This window comes from Tyto alba, unplaced genomic scaffold, assembly GCF_018691265.1.
Source record: "Tyto alba isolate M040663 unplaced genomic scaffold, T.alba_DEE_v4.0 Super-Scaffold_46, whole genome shotgun sequence".
Lineage (NCBI taxonomy): Eukaryota > Metazoa > Chordata > Aves > Strigiformes > Tytonidae > Tyto > Tyto alba.
Window position 1 is genome coordinate 3,576,015 of NW_024881322.1, and position 25,348 is coordinate 3,601,362.

General features: G+C 38.4%; 1 protein-coding gene across 2 annotated transcripts in view; it reads left to right on the forward strand.

The window, feature by feature from the left end:
* The first annotated feature begins 249 nt into the window (after positions 1-249).
* The window catches only part of CNOT10 (CCR4-NOT transcription complex subunit 10), a 35,780-nt gene continuing 10,681 nt past the window's right edge, over positions 250-25,348 (forward strand). The window contains exons 1-13 of one of the 2 annotated variants that reach the window (XM_042806328.1): positions 251-389; positions 5,710-5,801; positions 8,506-8,667; positions 9,196-9,346; positions 10,328-10,473; positions 11,377-11,463; positions 12,217-12,300; positions 13,309-13,426; positions 15,183-15,332; positions 16,477-16,679; positions 21,222-21,343; positions 21,986-22,162; positions 24,794-24,874. In XM_042806328.1, coding sequence (XP_042662262.1) covers positions 368-389; positions 5,710-5,801; positions 8,506-8,667; positions 9,196-9,346; positions 10,328-10,473; positions 11,377-11,463; positions 12,217-12,300; positions 13,309-13,426; positions 15,183-15,332; positions 16,477-16,679; positions 21,222-21,343; positions 21,986-22,162; positions 24,794-24,874 — 1,595 coding nt within the window. In that variant the 5' untranslated portion in view covers positions 251-367. Of the gene's footprint in view, positions 390-5,709; positions 5,802-8,505; positions 8,668-9,195; positions 9,347-10,327; positions 10,474-11,376; positions 11,464-12,216; positions 12,301-13,308; positions 13,427-15,182; positions 15,333-16,476; positions 16,680-21,221; positions 21,344-21,985; positions 22,163-24,793; positions 24,875-25,348 lie in introns of both variants that reach the window. The other variant, XM_042806329.1, reaches the window with a different exon arrangement.

Sequence of the window (25,348 nt, forward strand, 5' to 3'; positions counted from 1 at the left end):
CGGGGCGGGGCGGGGCGGGGCGGGCGGTGGCGCGCATGCGCTTCGCCCCGGCGTTCCCCTACCCCCTCACACACTCGTACAGCGGGAAGCGCTGCGGCGTCTTGACGTCAAGCCGCGCGGTCCCCCGGCAACGGCCGGACGTCGCGAGGCCGCCGGGAACCCGGAAGCGGCGGGCGAATCGGAGCGAGCGGCGCCGGCGGCGGGGCGGGCTCAGCGCGCGGAGGGCGGCGGCGGCGGCAAAGTAGTCCCGGACCCGGGGGGGTGGGGGGGGTACGGACGGACAGCAGCCGGTTGGCGGTGGTGCGGGAAGCGCGCGGCGGGGGAAGTCCCGGCCCTATCGGCGCGCTCCGACTGCGCGGCGGGAGCGATGGCGGCGGACAAGGCTGCGGGTGAGTGCGAGTGCTGGGCCGCCCGCTGCGGAGGGATAAGGGGGGGGGGCGGGGGGTGAGCGTCGGTACGGCCCGGGCGGAAGAAGCAACGGCGCCCGCGCTGTTTCCTTCCGCCGGGGAAGTATTCCCCGGCGCCCCCCCCCCCCCCCCCCCGGCAGCAGGAGCGCCGGTCGCCGCCGCTGGGCCTGTGGCTTGGCGGGTCGCCGGCTGCGGCGAGTGGGGACGGGGCCCTCCGTGCCCTGGGCGAGGGGGCCGAGCGGTTGCACCTCCCCTGGCCGTGGAAGGGGGGGGTGTGGGGGGGGGGTGTTAGGGACGCGGGTAGGTGTCTCCCAGCGCTAAGTAACTGCTACAGAAGTTGAGCTACTGGGTTAACGTGCTAAATTGGGGCGTTCGGAAAGTGCTGGGGAGATAGGAACGCTTCGCCTCGCTGCTTAATCTCTGGAGTTGAGTCTGATCCCTTCCGAGTTGCTGCTTTGGTCTCATGGGAGGAGTGAGTCTTTCCTAAATTGGGCCCGAAAATGCACTGTAGAGAGAAATGATAGACAGTAAAAAATAAATCATCTTCTGGTAAACACCCAAAATAAATCTCAAGTACAGTTGCCATGTAACTCATTAGCATTGATAAGCTACTGCTCGTCCATCTCCCATAAGACGCTGCCTTTCAAGCAAGAAGTTCTCTTTGCAGGAAAAGTCCTTCCCTCAGTGGCAGCTCAGTGGGGACAGAGAAGAGGGTGATGTGGAGGAAAGCCAAAGGGATCTGCTTGTGTTCCTTTTTTTTTTTTTTTTCCAGTTGCTTTTACGTGGTGGGAGCATTATTTAAAATTGTCTTAAGCATTTTTTTCTCTGGATACTAAATATGAAACTCCTCAGGATCTGAAAAAGATGGTGGGAAAAATTAGTGTACTGAACTGAGTGATGTGTACTAAACTATCCTGTGTTTGTTTATAAGCACTGTAAGCATCTCCTACAAGAAAAAAAAAAGGGCATTACCTTTTTTATATTGTTTTTATATTGTTGTTTTTTGAATTGTTGAAGGAACTTTTCAGTTGTTTGTACTTTCTTAAAAGGAAAGTATGTGCCCAAATGAATCACAGATATGAACTATGGCAAGATATTCTACATATGGTACTTGTTCATAGCAGTTATTTAGAAATAACTTTCCACCGGTGGGTGTTTGCTTTCTATTGTACAGCACTGAAGAAGTCTGTTACGTTTATACTAGCAGTGCAGTGCTTGATAGAAAAATGTAGTCTTGGTGTCACAAACTGTCATTATCTTATAAAGGCTGAACGCTGTCTGGTCTTCATACCCTTCAAAATATGTTTGCAGCAAGAGTCATGTAATAGATTCGTCCCCTTACAAGGAAGAGATTATCACCCTGCCTGTAGAGTTTGGAAATTTCCAGAGATGCTCTGTGTTCAGCAGCAGAGTTGGTGCAAGATGTAGTTTACAGGGCCTAGGAACAAGAGAGCTCAGGAACAGCAGTCCTTGGAGCTACAGAGAACAGGTATGAGAAGGATAATGATTGCAGTCAGTCTCCAGGTGTCTTCAGGTATGTGGGAGATGTGGCTTCTTACGGCTTATATGATGTTGTGGCAGCAATCTGATGAGGAGAGCAATCTCCCTTTTCAGGTGGCACTCTCATGCTTTTCCTTGTTCTCTCACAGAGCCAGTTTTTCCCAAGTTCTGCTGTCCACCAGGATGTAACTTCTGCCCGACTGTGCAGAGCAAACAAGCCTCTGGGACTTAGTGTTTCTGCTGGTCAGGCCCAAGATTGCTGACTGGGAAGATAATTTCCTGACTTGTGCCTTTAATTTCAAACTCAGTGCATCACCTCCCTCCATATCACAATCTGAGCAGCTGATTTTTACATCCTTTTCCAGGTTGCCCCTTTTGCCCCTTATCACTAGCCTGACAAGTATTAGTTTTGGAGTTGCTCTGTACTCGTGAAAGTTGGACAAAATGAAAAGTTAAACAAACAGGTCCGTGTGTAAATACAATTTACAGAGAGAAATTGAGTCCTGTCATTTGTAAAGCAGAGAATCCGCACTGTTTCAGATATTTCAGCTGATAATTGTCATTACTGTATGGCTAGGAGATGTCGGTAGTGACTGGTGTGCCATGTGTTACCCACACCACCTGCTTCCACAAGAATGCTGAGGATCACTAGAGCTGAGTGAGCAAGTGGCATGCTGTATGTTTAGCCAGGGAACAATGCACCTACTGTTTCATTTTCAAATGCCTCAAGAAATATGGAAATAATAGTTTTATTTTCAAGCACTTGATCACCATTTGCAGCCAAGAGAGCAAGAGTACTTTTTTTCTCCCCTCGTTTAAGTGGATTTGGAGGTTTCTTTCCAGTATCTCGCGCCAGGTTCCTCTCTGAGATCTCTTGATAAGAGAGATCAAGTGAAGCAGCAGATCATGGACTAAACAGGAATGGCAGGATTACAGTAGATTAGAAGGACCTCTAGCTCTTTTAACAGGTTTCAAGTGTGTTTGGGCAAAAAGGGTAGAGAGTAGCAAAAGTGGGTTTTTTTCCCAAAGGAAGGAGCTATTCGGTTAACTATGTCACCTGGACTTTAGTTTTATCCTTTCTTGATAAGCTTCCAGTTCAGGTTTTGCAAACCTGCTATGTTTACTGAGTCATGGTAGGCACAGTTGATTGGATTACAACCATAAAGATGACTTTACAGGACAGCTCTGTTTTTGCTTAAAGTAGTCCTCAGTTTCTTTTTTTTTTTTTTTTTTTTTCTCCATACTAGCAGACTTAAAGACACGGTGAAATCTGTAGACCTGTCTGGATTTTTCCCTAGGAAATACATCAAACAGTTTTATAAGTGGTGCTTTTATTATGCAACCTAGACCATAGTCTCTTTGGTTTATCTTCCACTTAAATGGAGACATTTTGCCTCAGGATTCAGACACCCGTAAGCCCACCTTCGTTTGAGATGCTTGTTTTTACGAACTTGCATACAAAGGCAGGAATCAGTAATGCACTCAGTAGTTGATGGCACCCTGCTGGGTCAACCTGTATGTGAGTAACCTCTTGACCAGACTGTTATCAACTTCAAGAGTTTTAGAGTCTCAAATCTCTGCACTATGGTTACTTCTACTAGCATAATCTGAAAGGCATGCTGAGCAAGTAAAGCAGGCAAGGTAACCGTTAGCGTGAAGGTTTGAGGGAAGATGTGTTTGCTTATTTGCTGCTGCTTTAGAGATCCTTGGAGGGTGATAGCTTTCTGTTCAGCTGTGCAACCACAAGATTTAGAGCAGAAATCAGTTCTATTCTATATTTATCTTGAAGGGGAGGTGCTTCTTGTTCCTTTCCTCTATTGCTGTGGAAAACCTTGACACATCAAAAATTTTCTGAGCTTTTTTTGTGTATGAATTTTCTTCCATGCTTTCTCCTTTCAAGGAAGAGGCTGTGCCAAGTGAAGTTGATCAGTGACTTATGCGCAGTCAGATTTTATTGCAGCTGTGTGCAGTTCTGTAGCCCCCTGAGGATCCACCCTCCAGAGTACTGAAGTTGCAGAGTCCTGAAGTTTGTCTAAAGTGTAATTTTGTGACTCGCAGGTGTGAGACAGTTGAGATTTTAAAATCTCAGCTTTGTTGGCATCTTGATGCAGGATGAAAGTCACAACAAAATATTTACAGTCCTTGCTCAAATGTGTTACTGCATAAGGCAATGGAAGTGATCTCGCCATCTTCCCAACAATGAGCACAAGCTATGAATAGATTACTAAGTCTGCTTTATTCCTACTGTGGATGTTAATTGGTGAATCTTTGGAGGTTTGGTTGCCCCTTATTGTTGTTGTTTGTCTTATATTTGTAAATTTTCATAGTCGGTAGCAGATGATCCAGATATATTGGTGATGATGGGGAATGGATTTTGCAGTGGAACTCACAGATAAGTGTTTTAATTTGTTCAAAGTGAAAACAAAATTAGTGGAGTTTGCATTACCGCTGTGGATTCTAGCGAAGAGAAAGAAGGCATTGACTTTACAAAGCCTACCAAGCCTATTAAGGTAGCAAAAAGTAGGTTAGAGCAAAGCTTTCACTGTGAAATTCAAGAAATAATTTTCTGCAAAAGTGAAGAAAAGTGTTTGTTTCAGAAACATTAAAAGATTTTCATATGTTCTATCCCATGAGTTAATACTTCTAGAAATGAGCTGTCTGGTGTGGTGGCTGTGTGGTGTTTTGGATTGAATTTTTTTTCCTCCAGTAGTTTTTGTTCAGTACAAGGCAGAGTTTGGTGGGTTTTTTTTAGCTGCTTTGACATGGGATGTCTGTACTGTGGTTTTTAATGCAACTTCACTGAATTATTAATTACATGATGACAAAAGGGTTCAGTAAACTCCTTTCTGAAACAATATGCTCAGTAGTGACTGCAAGGTAAAATGTTAGGAATTCTGTGTAAAAGAAACCGGATACAATTAAAACTTTATTATATTGTTGTATAAATGCCTCAAAGGGGCCACCATCATAATTGCTACATGCTGTTATTGTCTGAATATGGAAAATTATATAGTAGAACTGGAGAAGATTCTGGAGAAAAAACATGAGGAAGATGCAGAATAAGCTGTGCCTGCTCACCTCAGAAGAGAGATGAAAAGATCTGTAAGATTGGGAGTGAGGCTCAAAAAGTGAATGGGCAGCATTTGCTCATGTCTTGCAGTATAATTCCTAGATAGCATTTGATGGAGTATATCGACGAGTATGAAAGTATGGAGTGTTTTAAAAAATATATCAGGTCTGTCAGTGATCATTAACAATGATGGTTCAGTTGCAGTCTCTTATTTAGGGAGACTTATTCTTTTAGAGCAGGGAGCTGGGTGGAAGTTCCAGTGTTTGCTCTGTTTTTTATGTTGTTCCCTAAAGCATCTCTTGCTTGCTGTTTAGAGGAAGCTGCATACAGGATACATGGGTTTTTCATCTAACCCAGTGTGGTGCTAATTTCATTATATGTAGCCTTCACTGCTAATTTTTGTGCAAATAAAGATAATTCTAGTGTATGAGTGAAGCTTTAAAGAGAAATCTAAAATGTATGCATTGTCAGTTAACTTGCAGGACTTTGACTATTGACTGAGCACAGTAATTTAGCTAGGATTATTACATTTACGTTTTATGGAGAGGAATTCAGTAGGAGTAGAGGATAACTTGAGATATTTTAGTGTAGTAGGGAGACAGTTCAGCAGTTATCTGGAAAGCTACTTGTACTGGCAGGAGGATCTTGAGAACTGGAAGAAACCAAATTTTTAAGCTGAATAGCTGTCATCACATTTGCTAACTTCCTTGTAATATTCTGTCCACTTCACAGATCAAGGTACTGAGAAACATGAAGGAGCGGGTACTTCTGGGATTACTGATCAGGAAAAGGAATTGTCGAGCAGTGCATTACAAGCTTTTCTGGTAAGACAAAGCCAAATTCTGAGGCTTCTAGTTTACCACATAACTGCTAAATGGGTTTATATAATTATTTTTCCTATTTTCTTAGCACTGTTGCAAATGTATTAACGCGATATTATATCAAAAGTAGTGCTAGTGCTATAAAGCCAGCAAATGCATTCTCTGTCTGCTATGATGTGAGGAGACTGAAGGGGGATACTTTAATGAAGTGCACAAGAGCACGTTTAATCTCAGTTCTCAAAACCTAGTAACCTTAAAAGCTGTGTAATGAGTTAATTCAAAGTAGTAGGCTGCTATTCTGTATCAGTGTTGGAAATGCAGGATCTTTCTGAAGAATTAATCGCTTCAAGCTGAAAATGCTGTGTTAAAGGATTTAAAAGAACCACATGTATTTCAAAAGCAGTAACCAAACAAACCTTTTTTGATTTATCATCTTGTTACATTATTTCCCAAAAAGCACTTTATACTGTTCTTTTACTTTACACTAAAACATATTCTTCAACATGTAACATCTACAGGCAGTATTTACTACCCGTTTTATGTTTCTTGGAAGATTTTTTTTGTGTGTTAAAATTCAGATACCAGGTCTTTCAGTTTACTCCTTTTTTTGTATTGTCTCTTAATTTTATTTAGTCTAGCAAGTGACAGGAAGTATAATTGCTTTTCCTTTCAATTGCTGTATCTCTATCTTCACAATGCCTTGCGTGATTCAGTTTTGGATGTGTTAAATAGATTTGAGATTTCTGCTTGTATGTTTCACTCATTACTTTTATCTTGTCTGGAATGTTGTTACATGAAGCACATGTAGTTGGACTTTAAAGTGACTACTGTTGATGTTGTTCACTTTTGCTCGTTGGCATTTGATCCCGAGAACTGAGGGGACTTGAAAGGGTCATCTGTTTTCCACCTTGCCCACAGATCTACATGCCTAAAATACTTTGGATCTGCTGATTACTTCATATTTAGTTTTATACTGGTCCAGTGTATCTTGTGTATCTCATGTTTTTTTCTTGCTTTAAGAGCTCCCTAAGTTCATAGAGTTGTGAGGTGGTGACAGACATGAGCAGAATTAATCTGGTGCCTTGTTTGCCAATTTTGCTTGCTATTGAGTTGCTGTAAATAGCTTTGTGGACTGCCTTGCTTGCTGCTTTATCATACTATGCTTCCAATCTCAGTCCTGATAGAATTACTATAAAATTCTATAGTATATTCTAGATCCTGTCTAGTACAGTGAAGTGAAGGACTGTTAGCTGAGGAAAAACATCGGAAAATAAGCTGAGCATTTTAAGGGTTCAGGGTTTTTAGTCCAGCTGTGGTTAGAAGCCTTGTTGCTGTGATCTGAAAGCTCGTCCCGTTGAAGAGAAGCCATGAGTGTGAACACATGAAGAAAGTCGCTGGGAGATGAAATGTCCTGATTAGAAAGCACGCCAGCAGTTGAGTTGCAAGCCCCAGTGTTTATGCACGTCATCACTGGACAAGATGATACTTAGAGTTGTGGGAAATGCTGCGGGTCAGTGTCCTGCTACATCTCTCTGTAAATTGTGTTACTGTGCTTTCACAGGAGACTGAAGGAACTGGGATTGCTCTGTTGAGAGTAGCCTCAGAACGGCAACGTTCTCGGGAAGAGCAGGAGGACCACAGAGCCTTTCTCTGTTGTAATTCTTCCCTCAATAAAGGAAGCTAGTCAGGAGCCGGGGAGAAGCTCCATGGAACAGCACTTACAACGGAGGAGGAAGTGGAGAGTGGTTGTGGTACTTGAGAGCATAGCTTTTGATTGCAAAGCATTATTGACAGAGGTGGAAATGAATCTGCTTGTCTGACTGACCAGGTTGGAGGTCACCCTCATATGGAAGAGGTGAAGGTGGTTGTTCTTGTATAGGAATGGAACTGTAGAGAATGAAGGATCGTTTAGGCTTAACATGGTTAAAGAAGTCTGGAGTTCTCTTTCATTCTTTGATGCCACTAGATTCCTCCTGCACAAACACAGAAAAGACTAAAACTGAAAGCAGAAAGATGCGAGCCATTCCGAAGTCCTTGCTTGTTCCTGATGTCAAAAGCAATTTCTTGATTAAATCACACCTCAGAGGAGCATCGTGCTTGGGTCCTAGTTCCAGTTTAGGCATGCCCAGGTGATTGAATACTTAATTTTCAACAGCTAAAATGTGTAAAAATATTATTCAAACCTGTACTGGGAACATGACACCCTCTTACAACTTGTTTTAATCTGACTTCCTCAGACTAAATGGTATCTCACAGTCTCTCCAGATGAAGAATGAACATAAAACGATGGGCTGGGATTTACAAAAGCAACTGCGGATACTCAATGTACATGTGATGGGGAAAGGTTATGAAAACTGAGGAAATAAAGAATCTTGAAACTGAAAATAATACGATGAAGAGAAACTAGAATAACACTTTTCATGGAGATACCTGTTTATAATAGACTACTCTCTTTGTCCTTCCTCCACAAAATTCTTTTTGAAGTTTGCATATGACTGCAACTTTTAGACTTATTTCTCATCGATATTATTCTGCATAAATAATGAATTATGTGTGTAGAGGTTTAGTTTGCTTCACTTGCTGTGATAAAGGAAATACTACTTTGCGCTCCAAACTCACAGAGGAAACTTTCATTAAAACTTAGTAGCTTGCTTGTTTTAAGTTTGTATCTTCTAATGTGTGTTTCTGGTATGGGTGCAATTTCCAGGCTGGAAACTATGATGCTTGTTTACAACACCTGAATACCCTTCAAGACATAAACAAAGATGACTACAAAATAACTTTGAATACTGCTGTTGCGGAGTTCTGTAAAAGTAACCAGACTACAACAGACAATTTGCGACAAACCCTTAACCAGCTGAAGAACCAGGTAATGCAAACATACTGCATTGGGACTTGATTTTGTGTATTATTTTAATGGTGGTGAGATCTTCCAGTGAAATAGGAATAAAACTTCTGCCCCTTGTCCCCTAGATTTAATAAAAGAATAAGAAAGTAGCATTATTTTTAAACCTCTCAGTCTGCTTAATCATTTAGGAAACTGGTTTTATAGTTATGTTTTTAGTTATTGTTGAAATTGATCTGATGCTGAAAAGTTTTAGAGATTATAACCATAGAAAGACCTGCTATGTTCTTTCAGTAGAAAGTTCCTTAGCCTGAAAGAGTCTGTGAAATAAAAAAAGTGAAAATGCTTATTACTCAATTGACAGCTTTCTATTTCATTGTACATTTTTTGCTGGATTTACGTGGAACAGCAATAAAGTTTATTAGCTTATAACTCTTACTGACCTATCTTTAGACAGATTGATAACTTTGGATTACTTTGTAAAAATATTTGACGCTTTTTAAAATCACAGGTATTGAAAGTTTAGTGAAATGAGTGGGGCTTTTTTTCCAGGTTCACTCTGTTGTTGAAGAAATGGATGGTTTAGATGATGTTGAAAATAGTATGCTGTACTACAATCAAGCTGTTATTTTGTATCATCTGCGTCAGTATACTGAAGCTATATCAGTTGGGGAGAAGCTGTACCAGTTTATAGAGCCTTTTGGTACGTAGACAGAAGAGTTCTGTTCATGCAGTAACTACAGAAAGATCATTCAGGCTTTCTCACTATCAGAGAAGTGAATTGTAATTTGCCTAATACAGTTCTAAAAAAGTAGATAGGTTTTTGAATGAAGAATGTGTTTTACTTATATCAAGGACAACAGTTGAATTTGGGGGCAAGGTACTTCAGAGACATTTAGCAGACAACTGTAATGAAACAAATAGATTTTTGACAACTTTAAGAGGTATTTATGTAAATAATATGTAAAAGCTAATTAAATTATTTAAAATCTAGTATTTTGAGTCATCATACAACTTCACGGGTGGGTGTATATTTGTCAGGGCACTCACATTTTGAAATGCCTGCATTAGATCATGCATAATTGTATGTGCTCATATCTGAATATAAATTTTCCATCTATTATGAGCTGTGGCACCCTGTGTAGTGGAATTGCCATATTTGTATGCAATAACTTTATAATCCTTGTTGAATTTTAGAGGTGACAAGGCTGGGGGGTATATGTGTGTGTCTTAATAAATTAAGCAAATGCTACTGTTTTTCTGCTTCAATTCCTTCCAGTTTTCATTATGCATATTTAGACCTTACTCTGTGAAACCAGCCAAGCAGAAATGTGTTTGTGTGGAATCCTCTCAAGTTCTATGGGATTCTGCGTATGCATATGACTCCATCTGTCTATTTAGATGCTGGATCTTTGGTGCTTAGACCAATTCTTAAAATCTATAAACATGAAATACATGTTAAGCTGTCCTTTGTCTATGCTTTTATGCTGATGCCATGTGAACAAATCACCTGTTTTTCCACTATATGTACTTATCTACATTGTGTAGATGTCTGCTTTTTTTTATTGTTTTTTCTCATAATGTTGTGTAGATGCACTTTATAGTCAAGTTTTTTTCTTCAGTCATGTTTGGAAGGATTGGTATTAGAGCTGTAAAATCGTTTTTACTACTTTGCTTTATACAGAAGAGAAGTTTGCCCAGGCTGTGTGCTTCTTGCTTGTAGACTTATACCTGCTAACTTACCAAGCTGAGAAAGCTTTGCATCTGCTTGCTGTTCTGGAAAAAATGATTTCACAGGGCAACAATAACAGCAAGAATGGAAAAAATGAGGTAAGCTTAAAATCATACAAATGCCACTAAGTCTTTTCCAGAAGTATGTTTTATCTCAATCCGAAATTACTCTTTTAAAATACTTTTGAATTATAAAACTAAGTTAGATCACCTGTAATGTCAGACAGCAACTTATGCATGTTAGTAACTGGGTTAACTGTATACAGCAGCTGCTTATTCCTTCTCTTTTACCCTTTTCTCTTACTCTCAGGGAGCTAAGAAGTATTTTTTGTCAGAGACTTGCACTGGAAAAACAGTTGTCTTCAGGGTCAAACATACGTAGTCTTCCTTGTTTGTCTTGGATTATGACCATCTGAGACCATAAGTTTGGAAGGGAAGTCATTGTCAGAGAGGAATTGAAATTGTGTGCCATAGTATGGGAAATCAAGCATCTTTTTTACATGGTATCTGAAAGTGAGAGGCATAATTTCAAAAGAAATCTTTTGTATGTGTCCTTTGGAAAAAAATCAGTAGAATGAGTAGTGGCTTGTAAGTGCAAAGAGGACACTTCGGTCTTTTCCTAATGATAGAATGTCACACAAGATAAAACATTTTAACTTTAAGTATATAGTTATTCTACTGAAGAAAATATTAGAAATACTCTAAAATGTGCATTTCTTCTTTCTGGGTAGGAGAATTCTTAAAACGCCTCAGCTGCTGAGCAGTATACCATAACACAACACTGATGTTCATACAGAATTCTACTCTTCATGGGCTGGTGTATTTGTTCATGGATTTTGGTTGTTAAGCTCAAGTTACAATATGTGGTGGGATGTGTATTTTTTGACTATTAAATCCTTATTTTTCTTCTTCATGTGAGATTGATAAAAGTAACTTATTGAAAAATCTGTGAACTGAATTTAAAAGGTGACTAATAGTAGCTATTCTTTTTTTGTTTCACAGTCGGGTAATAATACAAATAAAGATGCCTCAAATCAAAAAGCTGAAAGTGGAGCTTTAATAGAAGTTGCAAAATCTAAGATCCATCAGGTAAGTGTCTGCATAATATTTATACGAGAACGTTAGTTCAAGTTTTTCTTAAAACTGAGTGCCATCTGCTTCAAATCTAGTCCAGCATGAATTGTGATACTCTGTCTCCTTGAATTTCACATTGTAAAATAAAAGCATTAATTTATCTAACTCTTCCTTTTTGTAAGATCCATATACAGGAAAAACTGTCCTAACACAAAAAAAAAACCCAAACCTGTTTGTCCCTGCAGTTTATCATTATTTTTTTAAACTGCACTTTTTTTTTTTAGCTGCACTGACTTTATGTCTGTTAGACCTCTAACTCTGTGAATCAGCTGCAATTTTATTTCATTGTACTGTTCTGTGGAAAAATATATGAAGAAACAAAATGCTTCTCTAACAACATTCACTTATTGGTGTTTTCTGTTTAGTAGGTAAATGTCTGGGAATAAGAGGTTATTTTAATTAATTTGCCATTTTAAGTGCTAGTATCTGTGTTTGAGTATAGACTAGCTGTGGTCCATTGAACAAAATGTGCATCTGCTTACTGTAAATATGAATCCTATAAATTCATTGTTGAAAGTCTGAGTAGAATTACATTTCTAGGAAGGCTTTTTGAAACAGCTTTTTACTATCTATTTTTAAAACGTATATAAAAACTACCTATTTTTAAGATGTATATCAAATATTCTGTAATAAATCTCTAGATAAGGTTCATCTTGCAAACCTGGACAAGTTATTGTTTTTTATTTAACAAATTTAATTTTTTAACAGTATAAGGTGAGAGCCTACATCCAGATGAAGTCACTAAAAGCATGCAAAAGGGAGATCAAGTCTGTTATGAATACAGCTGGGAATGTAAGTATTCTTAAAGCTATTGTTTTTCTAATCTGGATCTGTTCTCTACCTTAAAACTAAATTTGCTAACTTCCTTTACTAAGAAAGGTCTTATTGAGCATGGATGTCTGAAATAATGCTTTATGTAGTCAGTTGGGTCTATAATCTCTTTTCTGCAAGCATAATTAACATAGAATATCCTTATTGGCGCTGTTTTCAGTTGCTCAGAAGAATGCACTTTATTGTTAATGACACCAAAATAACAGTGAAACACTATATAATAAACAGACTCAGTTTGCTTTATAAGCTGAGCAGCACAAAAGAAGTTTTAGTCTTCTATAAATGTTAAGGGTATTACAAACTTCTGATGTAATTGGTGGTTTAAACCAGTTCATAAAAGATTAATTCTAGAATATGCAGTTTTTGGGGCTTTTTCTTTTTGATTAAATTTTTCGAGGCTTACCTCTTGCTAGAAAGCAGTTTCTTTTTTTATATAGGAGTTCTCAACTCAGAATTACATCCACCATCCCAGATAAATTCTACATTAACTGAGGAGCAGGGAATGGGAGGAGAGCACTTCCCTTTTGTTGCCAGTCTCAACAGCTGATAGTTTGACAGAAATCCTTCTGGATCATGAGGTCTCTGTTGACAGACCAGGAAGATCACAGCCCAGATGGAAGTTGTTGAACTCCACAGGGAGGGAAGCATGGGGAGGAGTGTACTAGAAGACAGGCTGGAGAAATATCCACTTAAACAAAAAAGGAGGTCCTCTGCACTTAGTCGTTGCCATGACAGTTCTTTAGAATAATGTTGGGGTTTAGAGCAGTAACACAGAGTATGCATAGTTTTGTAGTTCGGAGGAGGTAAGTGTTAATCATTGGCTCAACAAAGAAATGCTACTTCTTGAAAGTATTTGGGTCTAAGCCCACGTATTTTTAAAATGGCAGCAGAGGCAAGCTGTTGAGTGATTTAACACTAGCAGTAGAAATCATAAAATGAGATAATTAACTATTGTTTTCTCCTTCGCAGTCAGCTCCTTCTCTCTTTCTTAAGAGCAATTTTGAATATCTGAGGGGCAATTATCGTAAAGCAGTCAAACTTTTAAACAGTGCAAACATTGCTGAACATCCAGGCTTCATGAAAACAGGTAAGGTAGAAAACATTCATCCTGCAACTCCTTAAATGCATAGTATAATAGAACTAGTCATTAATTTTAGGCATATTAATGATTACGTAAGGGAGTAGGCCCTGAATGACATGAATTTATATGCTGGGTATGTTTTCATCTTTCTTGTTGTTCCCCTCCACACAACACTGACCGCTCTTCTAGACAATGCAGTGGTTGTCTATGGAAATGTATTTGTGAAGGTGTAAAAATATTTGCAAGGCTGATATTTGGGTCTCTAAACCAAGACATGAAACAAAAGGCAACGTACTAGATCTAGAAATGAGATTTCAGATTGTACTCGGAGGAGACTATAGCAATTGCAATGGTTGTGAGGGAAGTGCAAACGTTTCATGAAGTGTTAAGGTTTGACTCCTGTTGTATGCCATTTGAAGCTTCTTTTGTATCTAGAAAGTATGTATGTGTAGACATGCACAGAAATACAACAGCACATACATGTGTGATTTTTTTTTTTTTTAGATATAAAAGTTACTTATATACTATAAATATATATGCTGTGTATATATACACTCACTGTATACAGTGTTATTTAAATATATTTGAGATTTTAGTTGACTGTTTAAAACATTGAAAAATATGGAGAGAAAATTGTGTCTTGTGTCAGTAGAGAGTTAGGATTTTAAAAAATACTTGTACTCTAAAACTACTGAATTTCTTTACTACTATGTTCAGTGCTATTTTTGTGATAGTACTCTTAATTTCTTGTGCTGTAAGATCTTTTATCTAGTAGATATTGCTACATAGATTGCAATTAGGTGATAGAAGTCACAGAGTTGGCCTTCTGAGTAAATTTTTTAAACTGTATTTACAGATAAATTTAATAGAAAACATTCAATATATTTGTCATAATGACTATTCTGGCATATTTTGACACTTGTTTTAGAATTTGCTGTAACTTATCTAACAGTTTTTATGCTTAAAGGTCTCTTTACAATTTAAATTTTTCTGGAAAGTTTTGTTTTCATATAACTTTTCGGCACTAGTTTTTGTGCACAGTAGGATGTTCGCTCAATAGTCTTCCTAGATTACAATTAAAATAATGCCTGGTTAATTTGTTAATAGTCTGTTTCTTGGCTGTCTGGATTTTTAGGGTGCTGGGTTTTTTTTTCTCTTTTCTTTTTTATGAATGGTAACACTGTAAAGCTTCAGTTACCAGCAGATAAGTCAAAAGTTTAATTTTCTGTCCTTATTCAGAAGGAACTTCTTACAGTGTTAGGTGAACATGATATAGTTAGGAATGAGAGTGCGTTTCCCACTTGTATGGTTAGGTTGACACATTTGTTTATTTTATAAAATTTAGGTAACATCATTTGAAAATTTCCTTTTTACAAGAGCCATCTGTTAGAAACCTGGAAGTGCTTGCATGCTAAGTTCTATGAAAACCTCCAGGTGAACTTACTTCAACTTGCAATCTGTAAAATTTGCTTTAAACCTGGCTCTCCTAGAATGTGGTACACAAGACCTGGAAATCTGTGGCTGCTTATATATAGGTCATTGCAGGTCAACTGTCAAGAGAACTAGAATGATGTACAGACATGTAGGTTATTAAAATGCTTGTGAGGCAGGGACATAACTGCATAATCGATTAGCATCTCACTGAAGAACATGTTTAATAGACTACCATAATATGCTGACCCATGAGGGGAGTAGTGTGAGCCTTTTATGGGCTCAGTGACATTTTTCAGTTTACGAAAATGGTCTTTTGCTCTTCTCTCAGGTGAATGCTTAAGGTGTATGTTCTGGAACAATCTTGGCTGCATCCACTTTGCAATGGGAAAGCACAATTTAGGAATTTTTTACTTTAAAAAAGCCTTGCAAGAAAATGATAATGCGTGTGCCCAGCTAGGAACGGGCAGCTCAGATCCAGGTAAGGCTTCCAAGAGATGAAAACAGCTGATGGAAGAGGGGTGGGTGAATCAAGAAACTTAGAGGATAGAAACCTTCAGTAATTATCAGCAAAATTCCTGTTCCATCTCTTTGTGGGAGACAGGATAAAGAGGGTGATAATTTTGATTGTAACTTGATTTCAGAGTATAGTTGCTGTTGCCAGAAATAGATGATAATGAAATACGCTCTTTTTTTTGCATGTGCTCTGGGACTGGGGCAATTACTTCTCTCTCATTTATAGTCTTTGACCATCAGTCAGGGAGATATGGTAAAATGAAGTTTGTGACCTATTATGCATCATTAAAGATGTTATTTAGAGTCCTGCTGTAACAGTAGGTAGAATCATCAGGACTTAAAGGATGGAGGGGGGTGCGTTTGTTTGTTTGTTTGGTTTTTTAACTTGGAAGATGTAGAAAATGAGTGTGATACTGTTAAGTTAGCATTTGGTAGATGGTGTATTTCTCAAACTCTCTTACTGAACAATTCCCAGACAAGTATGAAAAATGTTTGTCTGTTTTTTAGTTTCATGGTTAGTTTTATCCATCTACTTCTGTTGAAAGTACACAAAAGACAGAAAAATAAACCTTAAGTTTTCTTGCTTTATTAATAATACTTAAAGTATTTTGCTTCTTCCCAATAAATGATTTCATGATGAAGTGATACTTTTTTCATTCTTGTCTTCTTTAAAAAACCTAGTTATTATCACGCATTTTATTGTTTTTCCCGTTCCTCCCCTGGCCCCGTACCTAAGTGCAATCTTAAGTACCAGTGTGAAGGCAGAAAATTTTTTATGCTACTTAATAGACAAGTGGTTTTCTTCTGGAATTTATGAGTAACAAAGATGTGTGTTCTCACAAATCTGGGATTCGATATTAATATGTAATACTTAGCTTGAGTGATGAGGAACGTAAATGGTTAGTTCTTCAGCCTTTATTAAGAATACAATTAATTTGTCTTTGGTATCAGCCTTGGTGGGGGAGGAATTTATTAACAGAGGGAGGCTAGTGAATTTCTGCGATGAAAGGGTTTTTTGGGTGTTTCCCACAGTTTCCCCCCCCTCCTCCCAGATTTGTTTTCTACTCTCCTGAGCTGCACATCCAGTATGATGTAATCCTTTTCTGCAGGTAAAAAATTTTCAGGGAGACCCATGTGTACGCTACTGACTAACAAACGGTATGAGCTGCTCTACAATTGTGGGATTCAGCTCCTGCATATTGGGAGGCCCTTAGCTGCCTTTGAATGCCTGATTGAGGCAGTCCAGGTTTATCACTCAAACCCTCGTCTTTGGCTGAGAATAGCAGAATGCTGCATTGCTGCCAATAAAGGGGTAAGTAGATTTGCAAATTCCTTATTTTGATTGTAGTTATGAAATACATGTGATCACAGAAAGGAAGAAATATTAAGTTGAACTATGCATTTTAAAGGCCTGGTGTTGCAACACGTCTGTGTAAGTCTGGTTTAGTTATTTTTGTGTATATGTGTGTTTGCATGTTTAAGCTGTAGCTGCAAGGGGTAGAGGAAAGCCACCATAAAAACAGTGTCTTGAGGCCCAGTGTTTAATTGACTTTTCTAAGATGAGAAGAGTTTGAGTAGGGTATTCGAAAGACTGGTGTGAGATACAACAGAAACACTTTAATGGCTGTTAGAGCTGCTCTTCTATAAAGTTCTAAGTTTTTTTGCTGGAGTGACTGGTTAAGCATGATTTTGTTTCGGCAATTTACCATCACACCCCTTTGGCATTCCAACTCATAATCTGAATGGGTAATCCTGAATTGATTTGAAGCATGTGAGATTTCTCCAAGTCATCTGGTGGTTTACCTTACTTTGTCTTGAAATAGTTTTAGAAATAAACATAAAGATATTATTTGGTAAGAAACTTGTATTGCTCACTAATGTGACATTACTTCATAACAGGAAGAGAGATGTTCTTTCTGCAGCGAATGCTCTCAACTTAAAATGTACATACTAACAGTAACAGTTTGACTTACTATTTATAGATAGTTTATGATGCCTCACCTTTCCACACTTCTTTCATATTGATTGCAAAATCTTAGGGTTTATGTATATTTATATACATATATATATATATAACCCATGTAAAATAACACATTATCAAACAACAAAAAAACCAACCCCACAAGTAATTCTGTCTTTTTTTTGTGAACAGAAGACTTAAACTTACTCAAGAACTTTACTCTCTACTAAGTTCTGTACTTCCAAAGAGTCCTGTTGCTGGATTGCAGAAATAACAAGGTGAAATTGGAGTCAGTGACCATTTGTAGTATCCAAGGAAACAAAACTTTTTTGCTGCTCTTGGAGGTTTGATGCACAGAAACAACTCTGAGAACTTTTCTTGCTGATGGTTTGTTATGGAAGAGTTGTTTTTCTTTTTCTTTTTTGAAAATTTTTGACTGAAATGTCTCGGATTTTTATGTTTAAACTCTAGGAATTGCATTACCTCTACTGAAACAATGAGGTTCTATCTTAAATTTTAGCTGGAGTTGCAGGAGAAAACATACATCTATCCAGTAGAGATCCTTTCTCTCTACTTTAAGGCTACTAAATTACTACTTTAGGACTGAAAGTATGTTGTTCCTGTTCTAGCAGACAGTAAGGTTAGTTTTTGGATGTTTTAATGAATATGGTTATTGGATTAGACTGGTGAATAGTTTAAAAACAAAATATAGCATTGTGTCCTAGAACTTTATTGGAAGATGCAAAGACTCTTGTAGAGGACTACTAAAAGTATTTGGTTAAAGAGAAGCTTCCTTCCTGGGATGTTCTTAATTAATTTGTAGGACATAGACCTGCTCAAGTGGGTCCAGAGGAGGACACGAAGATGCTGGGGGGGCTGGAGCAGCTCCCCTGGGAGGCCGGGCTGAGAGAGTTGGGGGGGTTCAGCCTGGAGAAGAGAAGGCTCCGGGGAGCCCTTCGAGCGGCCTCCCAGGGCTTAAAGGGGGGACAGGAGAGGTGGGGGGGGACTCTGGGTCAGGGGGTGTGGGGATAGGACAAGGGGTGATGGCTTTAAACTGAAAGAGGGTACATTTAGATTAGGTAGATTTAGATTAGATATAAGGAAGAAATTCTTCCCTGTGCAGGCGGTGAGGCGCTGGCCCAGGGTGCCCAGAGCAGCTGTGGGTGCCCCCTCCCTGGAAGGGTTCAAGGCCAGGTTGGACGGGGCTGGGAGCCCCCTGGGCTGGGGGAAGGGGGCCCTGCCCGGGGCAGGGGGGGGCACTGGGTGATCTTTAGGGTCCCTTCCAACCCAAACCATTCTATGATTCTGTAATTATTTACAGTTTTCTTGATGTACAAGTAATACAAAACTCCCTAAACTTCTTTTCTTATTTTGCCTACTGTAAATCCACTATCCAAATTCAGATGTGGCCTCATTTTGTAGGATTAAAATGGATGAAGATAACAAGATGTGCTCTGATTTCCACTGAAATCTTTGCATGTGATCTTCCTTCTCTCCATGCCGCCAGAACTCATCAAAAATTGCATTATTTCCTCACTCAGTTGCTGCTAGAGGTTGAGAGGGGTGAGACTGTAGTGTGGCTCGCCTCGAAGTGGCACAGGCTGAGAAAGCCTTCTCCATCCTGAAGCTGTCGTGATCACAGCCGCTGGGGAACTGAATCCCTAACTGCTGAGACTTGTTTCTCTGCTGGCAAAGTTTGTGAAAACCTGCTGACAGCAGACTTCTTGCACGTCCTCTGGGGCATCTTGGTTTCAACCTGTTGATCCATGCCTGTTTAGGATAAGCCTGTATGTTAAAATTCAGAGGGGTGGGACAGAATCATTTGTTCTTAGAACAGAAAGCTACACCAGACTAGTACGTCCGTGAAATTAAGAGATAGTATACTTAATTCCCTGTTTAACTGTAATTCACTCCTCTTGTGTGTGGGCGGGATGATGTAATCTATAATTACATGATCCCATGAGGTTATTTCCACAGTATGCCCGTTTCACTCGGTGCACAGAATGGGTGGGATTAATTGAACAAATGGCTATATTCACTTGATTTTTATTTTATTTTTTTTTTCCACCCCTGAATTCTCTGTTTTCCCCTCGTGAGTGGCCTGTGTGTCTTTTTTTACTGCACACTGAGTTCTTCCAACTACAAAATTTGTAAATTTTCCCTTGGGAAATTCAGTGGTGCTCATTATTTTGGTGTCTCTATTTCAGAAAATTTAAGAAAGATATTCACAGCTTTATAGCATTAAAGATTAGCTGTGCTTATATCCCCACTTCACAGGCACAGCATTGAAGGTTCAAGAGTGTCGAGTCAAAAAATGCACTGACTTGGATTGTGTACGTGCTAGCTGTTGTCAGACAGTTGTGAGCTTTATAAAGCACGGAGAGTGCAGGAAGAACAGCTTTCTGATTTTGCAGTTTTCTCTGTCTATCCTACTGGTTACAAATCACACGTAAAGAAGATACGGCTGATCGTTTCTAGTGGAAAGCTGGGTATGGGAGACTGGATTAGCATAGGTTTTGTGGCAAAAAAAAACAAAACTAGGATTGTGTTTATAAAGACAGTGTTTAGAAGTCTGGAAAAGGGAAACACAGACTCTTGTGGGGCACTTCATTTACTACGGACCAGCCAAAGCAATAGATCATTCCAGGCTCCTGAAGCCTAGCTTTCTTCTTCCTACTGTTGTGATGTTGTGTTGTATTCCAGGGAGCTTGAATTTGGGTCATACGACCAACGTGCTGTTTCATAAATTTGTAATCTTATGAGGAAAAAAAAATAACTTTGGATGCTGTTCATATTAAAGCCAAAGGGGAATTGTCTTTAAATTGTGAGATAGATTTGCAACATAAGTGAGGCCCTAAAATCAGTAGTGTGTTTAATTTGACCTTGTAACTCAATTTGTGATAATAATCCTTGCTATCTAAGTATGGATTCATATTTTTGCTCTGAACACTATACAGAAAAGTAATTTTACTGAAGTTAGTTCTCCCACTTTAGTATTTTAGTTTATAAAATATAGATGGACGATGACTCCTTTTACGGCAGTTTTTTTAACACCTTTTCTAAAATGTGCTTTGTATCCAAACTTATTGTATGTATTTTTTTATTCAACAGTAAATACCATAATAATGTCAATATTCTTCTTCACAATAGATTCTGATAAATTTTCAGAAAAGTGCTAGTTATTTAAAATACCAATTTAGGATAAGTTTTTCCTTACAAGTATGATTCTTCATCACTAACACTTACCAACAAAGTTAAGATGGCTCATGGTAAAACAAACAAACAAACCCGAGTAAATATGGTGTAGAGATAATTCTTGGGACTTAGAGTTGAGGTGCTTTAAATTCATTTGACCTCCGGAATGTCTGTGTACTTAAAAATCCGTTAAATAAGTTAATGTAACTTTGCATATGTTGTGGTTCAGCTTCACGCTGCCCATGGAATGGTTTGAGAGCAGCTTTTTCAGAGACTTCTGAATGCTATGTAAGCAGAGAGAGAAGATGGCAAGTGTTACAGTGCCAATTCTGAATATTATTTGGCTGATCATATGATTTCTTTTTAGATATCCTAGGACTTCTTTGAATGCGACTTGGTTCATTGTTCTTTTGCTTTCAAAACAGAGGAGAAACTAGGTCAGTAGGCTATCAGACAAGCTGTCAGAACTAATCTGTGGCTACACTGTGTGCAGTAAAATCCCTCTGCAACACAAAGACAATAGAAGGTGCCTGATCTTTCATGGCTCTTAAGATTTAAAACTGTACTCATATAAACTAGGAATTCTTACATTTTATCAGGGTTCAAAGTAATCTTCCAATTTTCACCTGTTTTTGTCAAGCTCTCATTCAACAGCCTTGATATTTTGGTGTCTTTTTTTTTTTTTTTTTGTCCTTTTAGACATCAGAACAAGAGACTAAAGGTCTTCCCAGCAAAAAGGGAATTGTGCAATCTATAGTAGGTCAAGGCTACCACCGTAAGATAGTCCTAGCATCCCAGTCAATACAGAATGTTGTTTATAAGTAAGTATATTTTCCATGGACTATTTATTTTATCATAGCTTTGTTAAGGATACATATCTGTTTATCAGGAGTTTTTAAAACTGTCATGGAATAACTGTTCATTTTGGAATTACTAATGTAGTGAAGAGAGAGTCATGCTAGAATGCTTGATAAATCCTACTTAAACATTTATCATTTGGATGCCTCTTCTGTGATGGCCAGCAGAGGGCTTAACTGTGTATTCATTGTACCTAAGAAGGGCATGAAAGCTTAAAATTGATTTATCTGAAATTTGTATTTCCATTTAGCTAAATCTGTCTTTTTTCTGCCTTAAAAATACGTATTTTCAGTAATCCACTTTAGAAAAGTGCAGGAAGAATCTAGTTGCTCTGCCATAAAACTTCAGGAAATGAAGTCAATAATAACAAGATAAGTTCTTGTAGTTATGTGGTTGAATCTGCCCACTCTATTTGGGCATTGTGGTGTACTTTCCATATATAAGAATAGCAAGGTACATTTTCCTAAATTAAATGTGCTATATTAAAACATGATTTAACTCTTTTAGGATAGTTTTCTCTGCGTTCAGATCTTTCTGGAGCTCTGCTTTTATTTTTTAATTTAGTAGGATTTCTACTCAGTGGCTAACTTCTGTGTCTCTTTAAGTGATGGGCAGTCCTCAGCAATACCTGTAGCCAGTATGGAATTTGCAGCGATTTGTCTAAGAAATGCCTTGCTGCTACTGCCAGAAGATCAGCAGGAGCCAAAGCAGGAAAACGGATCTAAAACTAGTAATCAGCTGGGGGGAAATACAGAAAACAGTGAAAGCAGTGAAGCATGCAGGTAAACAGAATGGCATATAAACTTTTATTTTTGTCCAAAGTAACCGTGGGCTGACAGTCTGTGTCTGCTACATATCCTGTCTGGCCAGACAAAAAAAATAATGTATTTTTAAATTCTCTTAACAGTGTTGGGATATCCAAGGAAATTACTTAGCTGCTCGTTGACTTAATTGCTGGTATGCTAATTTAAGACTAAAATACAGAGTTGATTCCTATCATTACTAACAATTTTAATAAATCAGACAGTGAAATTCTTTTTTTCACTGGCCGTCTTTTTTTTCTGTGCTGCAAATGTTATGTTTTCCCACACCTTCCTGCCGTGCATATTGGTATATCTCTAATTGTAAGTGAAGTTTCACATGTTAGTGATTTTTTTTGTGTGTGTGCACGTGCGCCATGTACTTGATTCAATATATAAATGTAAACATTTCCCCATGATCAGATTTGACATTCATCAGCCCTAGTATGCTTTTTTGTGTTTGTTTTACACTAGAAATGGGAAACTAGATTTAGAAGATAAGTAGGAAAGCAACGTGGAGCTATTGCTTAATAAATTGCTTTTTACAAAAAAAAAAGTTGGAGAAAAATATTTTTTTTTTTTTTCCTTCTTAAAGCTTCAGAAAAAGTAACTTGTAGACACTGTATGTTAAATATCAAGAAGTTGTTTTAATTTTTTGCATTGACCCTGCTACATTCCAGACTTCCATTTGAAGAGTAACTTTGGCCGTAGCCTACACTTTCATTAATGACCATTTTGAGAGGGGAAGAGTTACAATAACTAATCTGGAAAAAGTGACTATGTTGGAGCTTGAACTACTTAGACAGTAATGAAATAACACAATGTTTTTGTCAGAACCAAGTACGGATACATTTTAAGCTGGATTTGTCCCATGGCAGGATTTACTGCACCTATGTTGTGTGGTGTAGGCACAAGGTGCATCCTCATATTCTGAGGTTGTCTGGAAGTAAAAAAGGGCTGGGGGTTGGTGGCTGTTACTGCTGTAACAATATTTGAAGGCTCTTCTCTGTAACCCTTTTTCCCCCAGTGACAATCTTTCCTGTCAAGTGGCCAAATGATTTATAAAAGTCTAGAGGTTTTTTGTGTTTTTTGTTTGTTTGTTTGTTTTGTTTTTTTTTTTCTTTTTTTTCTCAACAAAGTTGGAGGTTGCAAACTAACTTCCCCTGGCAAGCTGCATGCAGCCCATCGAGACGAAACTTCGCAGGTTTAAATGAAACTTCAATTTTAAGCTTATGGGGCCCACTAAGGGCCAGTGATGAAAACAAAATGGTGGCCCTTACTCAGACAAGATCTTTTTTGTTTTCATTTGTTTTGTTTGTTTGTTTTTATAGGAGTGAGAAAAGGAAACCATGCCCTGTATGGGAAGATCCTTTACTACCTTCTGCTTAAACCAGATGCTTCTTCAGCTTAAAAACAAACAAACAAAAAAAAGAGTCCCTCTTATCTCCCTGGGGTCATTGCCAGTTTCAAAATATCCAGCAACAGAGCAGGCTGTTCTTGAATTTGTGTGTCATTCGGAAAGGTTCTCTAAGGATTTGTTTCTTCTGACAAGGGGTCCTCTGTGAGAGAACAGTAAAACATATAAGGCATTTGAAGAAAATCACACTAATTGAACAGGATGGCTTTGAAGCAAATCCACTAACTGAGCAGGCTGACTCTGAGGCAGATTCTTCTCGTATTCACAAGAAAACACTGAATATTTTCAATGGTTAAGGGTATTTTTTAATCTAATTTTTGGCAAAGGCATGAAGTAGATACACAACAGTATTGAGTATAGGTTTCCTTGGAGTCTGCTTTCTGTTTTGAAGGTGTAAGTTGGAGTTATCTTACCTGTTTTTAACAAATAAATATGAAACTACATCAATTTAAAAATTCTTGTTAAGTGGACAGACTCTGTTTCAATTCTGATTTATTTATTTTTTAAATCTGTTTCTAAACCTTAGTGTCTGTCTCTGCCAAGGTGCAGCTGTTAGCCTTCAGTTCTCATTACAGAAGGAGGTTCTTTCAGTGTATTGGAGAAGTTACATACTTTTTAAATAGAGTGAATACTTGCTCCCCCCAAAAAATTAGTATAATTTTAAGAAAGTGGAATTTTATTTTTTTTTTTTTTTAAAAAAAGGACATATTGAACTAAGAATAAAAATAAAGGGCAGCTAGAAGTCTAAAGGAATCTGTAGCACTTTGTGGGTTAGTTTTCTAGAATATGTATGTAATTAGTTTTTAAGATGTCTAGGGAGAGAACTAGATTACTGCTTTTCTTACAGACTGCAAGAAGAGAGGCTACAAATGCAGCAAGCTCTGCATCTCTCCGGTTTAAATTTCTTGTCTTACACTGAACTTCAAATATAGATCAAGGCTGTGAAGAATGGTGTGGGTCCTTTGGTCTGTCAGTCAAATCCTTCCCAGCAAATGTCCCCCTTCTCAATTAGAATGGATGAGATAAGAGCACGTGCCTCAATTTCTGCAGAGTTTCATTTCCCTGGTTTTGGGGCTACAGAACTTTTGCTGTCCTTTTAAATGGAGTGAATAAGTATCAATGCTTAGTACACTGAGAATTTTTTAGTTAATTATTTACAGTCACTCCTTATAATTAATATATTGTTTTTATTCTAGCAATAAAAGTCACGAAGGGGATAAATTCATTGCAGCTCCACCTTCTTCGCCTTTGAAGAAACAGGAATTAGAAAATTTAAGGCAAGTAAATAATTATAAAATATTCACCTCTAAATGAGCCCCCTCTGAAATTGCGCTAGGATTCCGGAGCCAGTCCTAGCGCTTTTTTAGGCACTTGCAACACTGAATTGTAGCTGTTAATCTAAGGATGTTTTTTTTTCAAATGTGTGTACATCCTTTCTTCTGCACTTTGAATCTGAACAAATAGAAACTCGAATTTCAATTCAGAAGGTAGATCAGTCTGTCTGATCCCACTATTATGGGCTTGGCATTATACACTGGGCAAAACTAAAAAAATCAAGGCCCATCAATGGCAAAGCTAAAAACCTGACAGTGACTGTTAGGATTGGTGGAAGGGGTGGAAATTACTGTATGGTACCTTTTCCCTGAAAGGCCTTGCTAAGGCTAGTTTGGAATTCAGCCCCCACAACATTATATGCTGGTTGGATGGAAAAGCAATAAAAGTGGTAAAACCAGCTATGCATGCATTCAGAT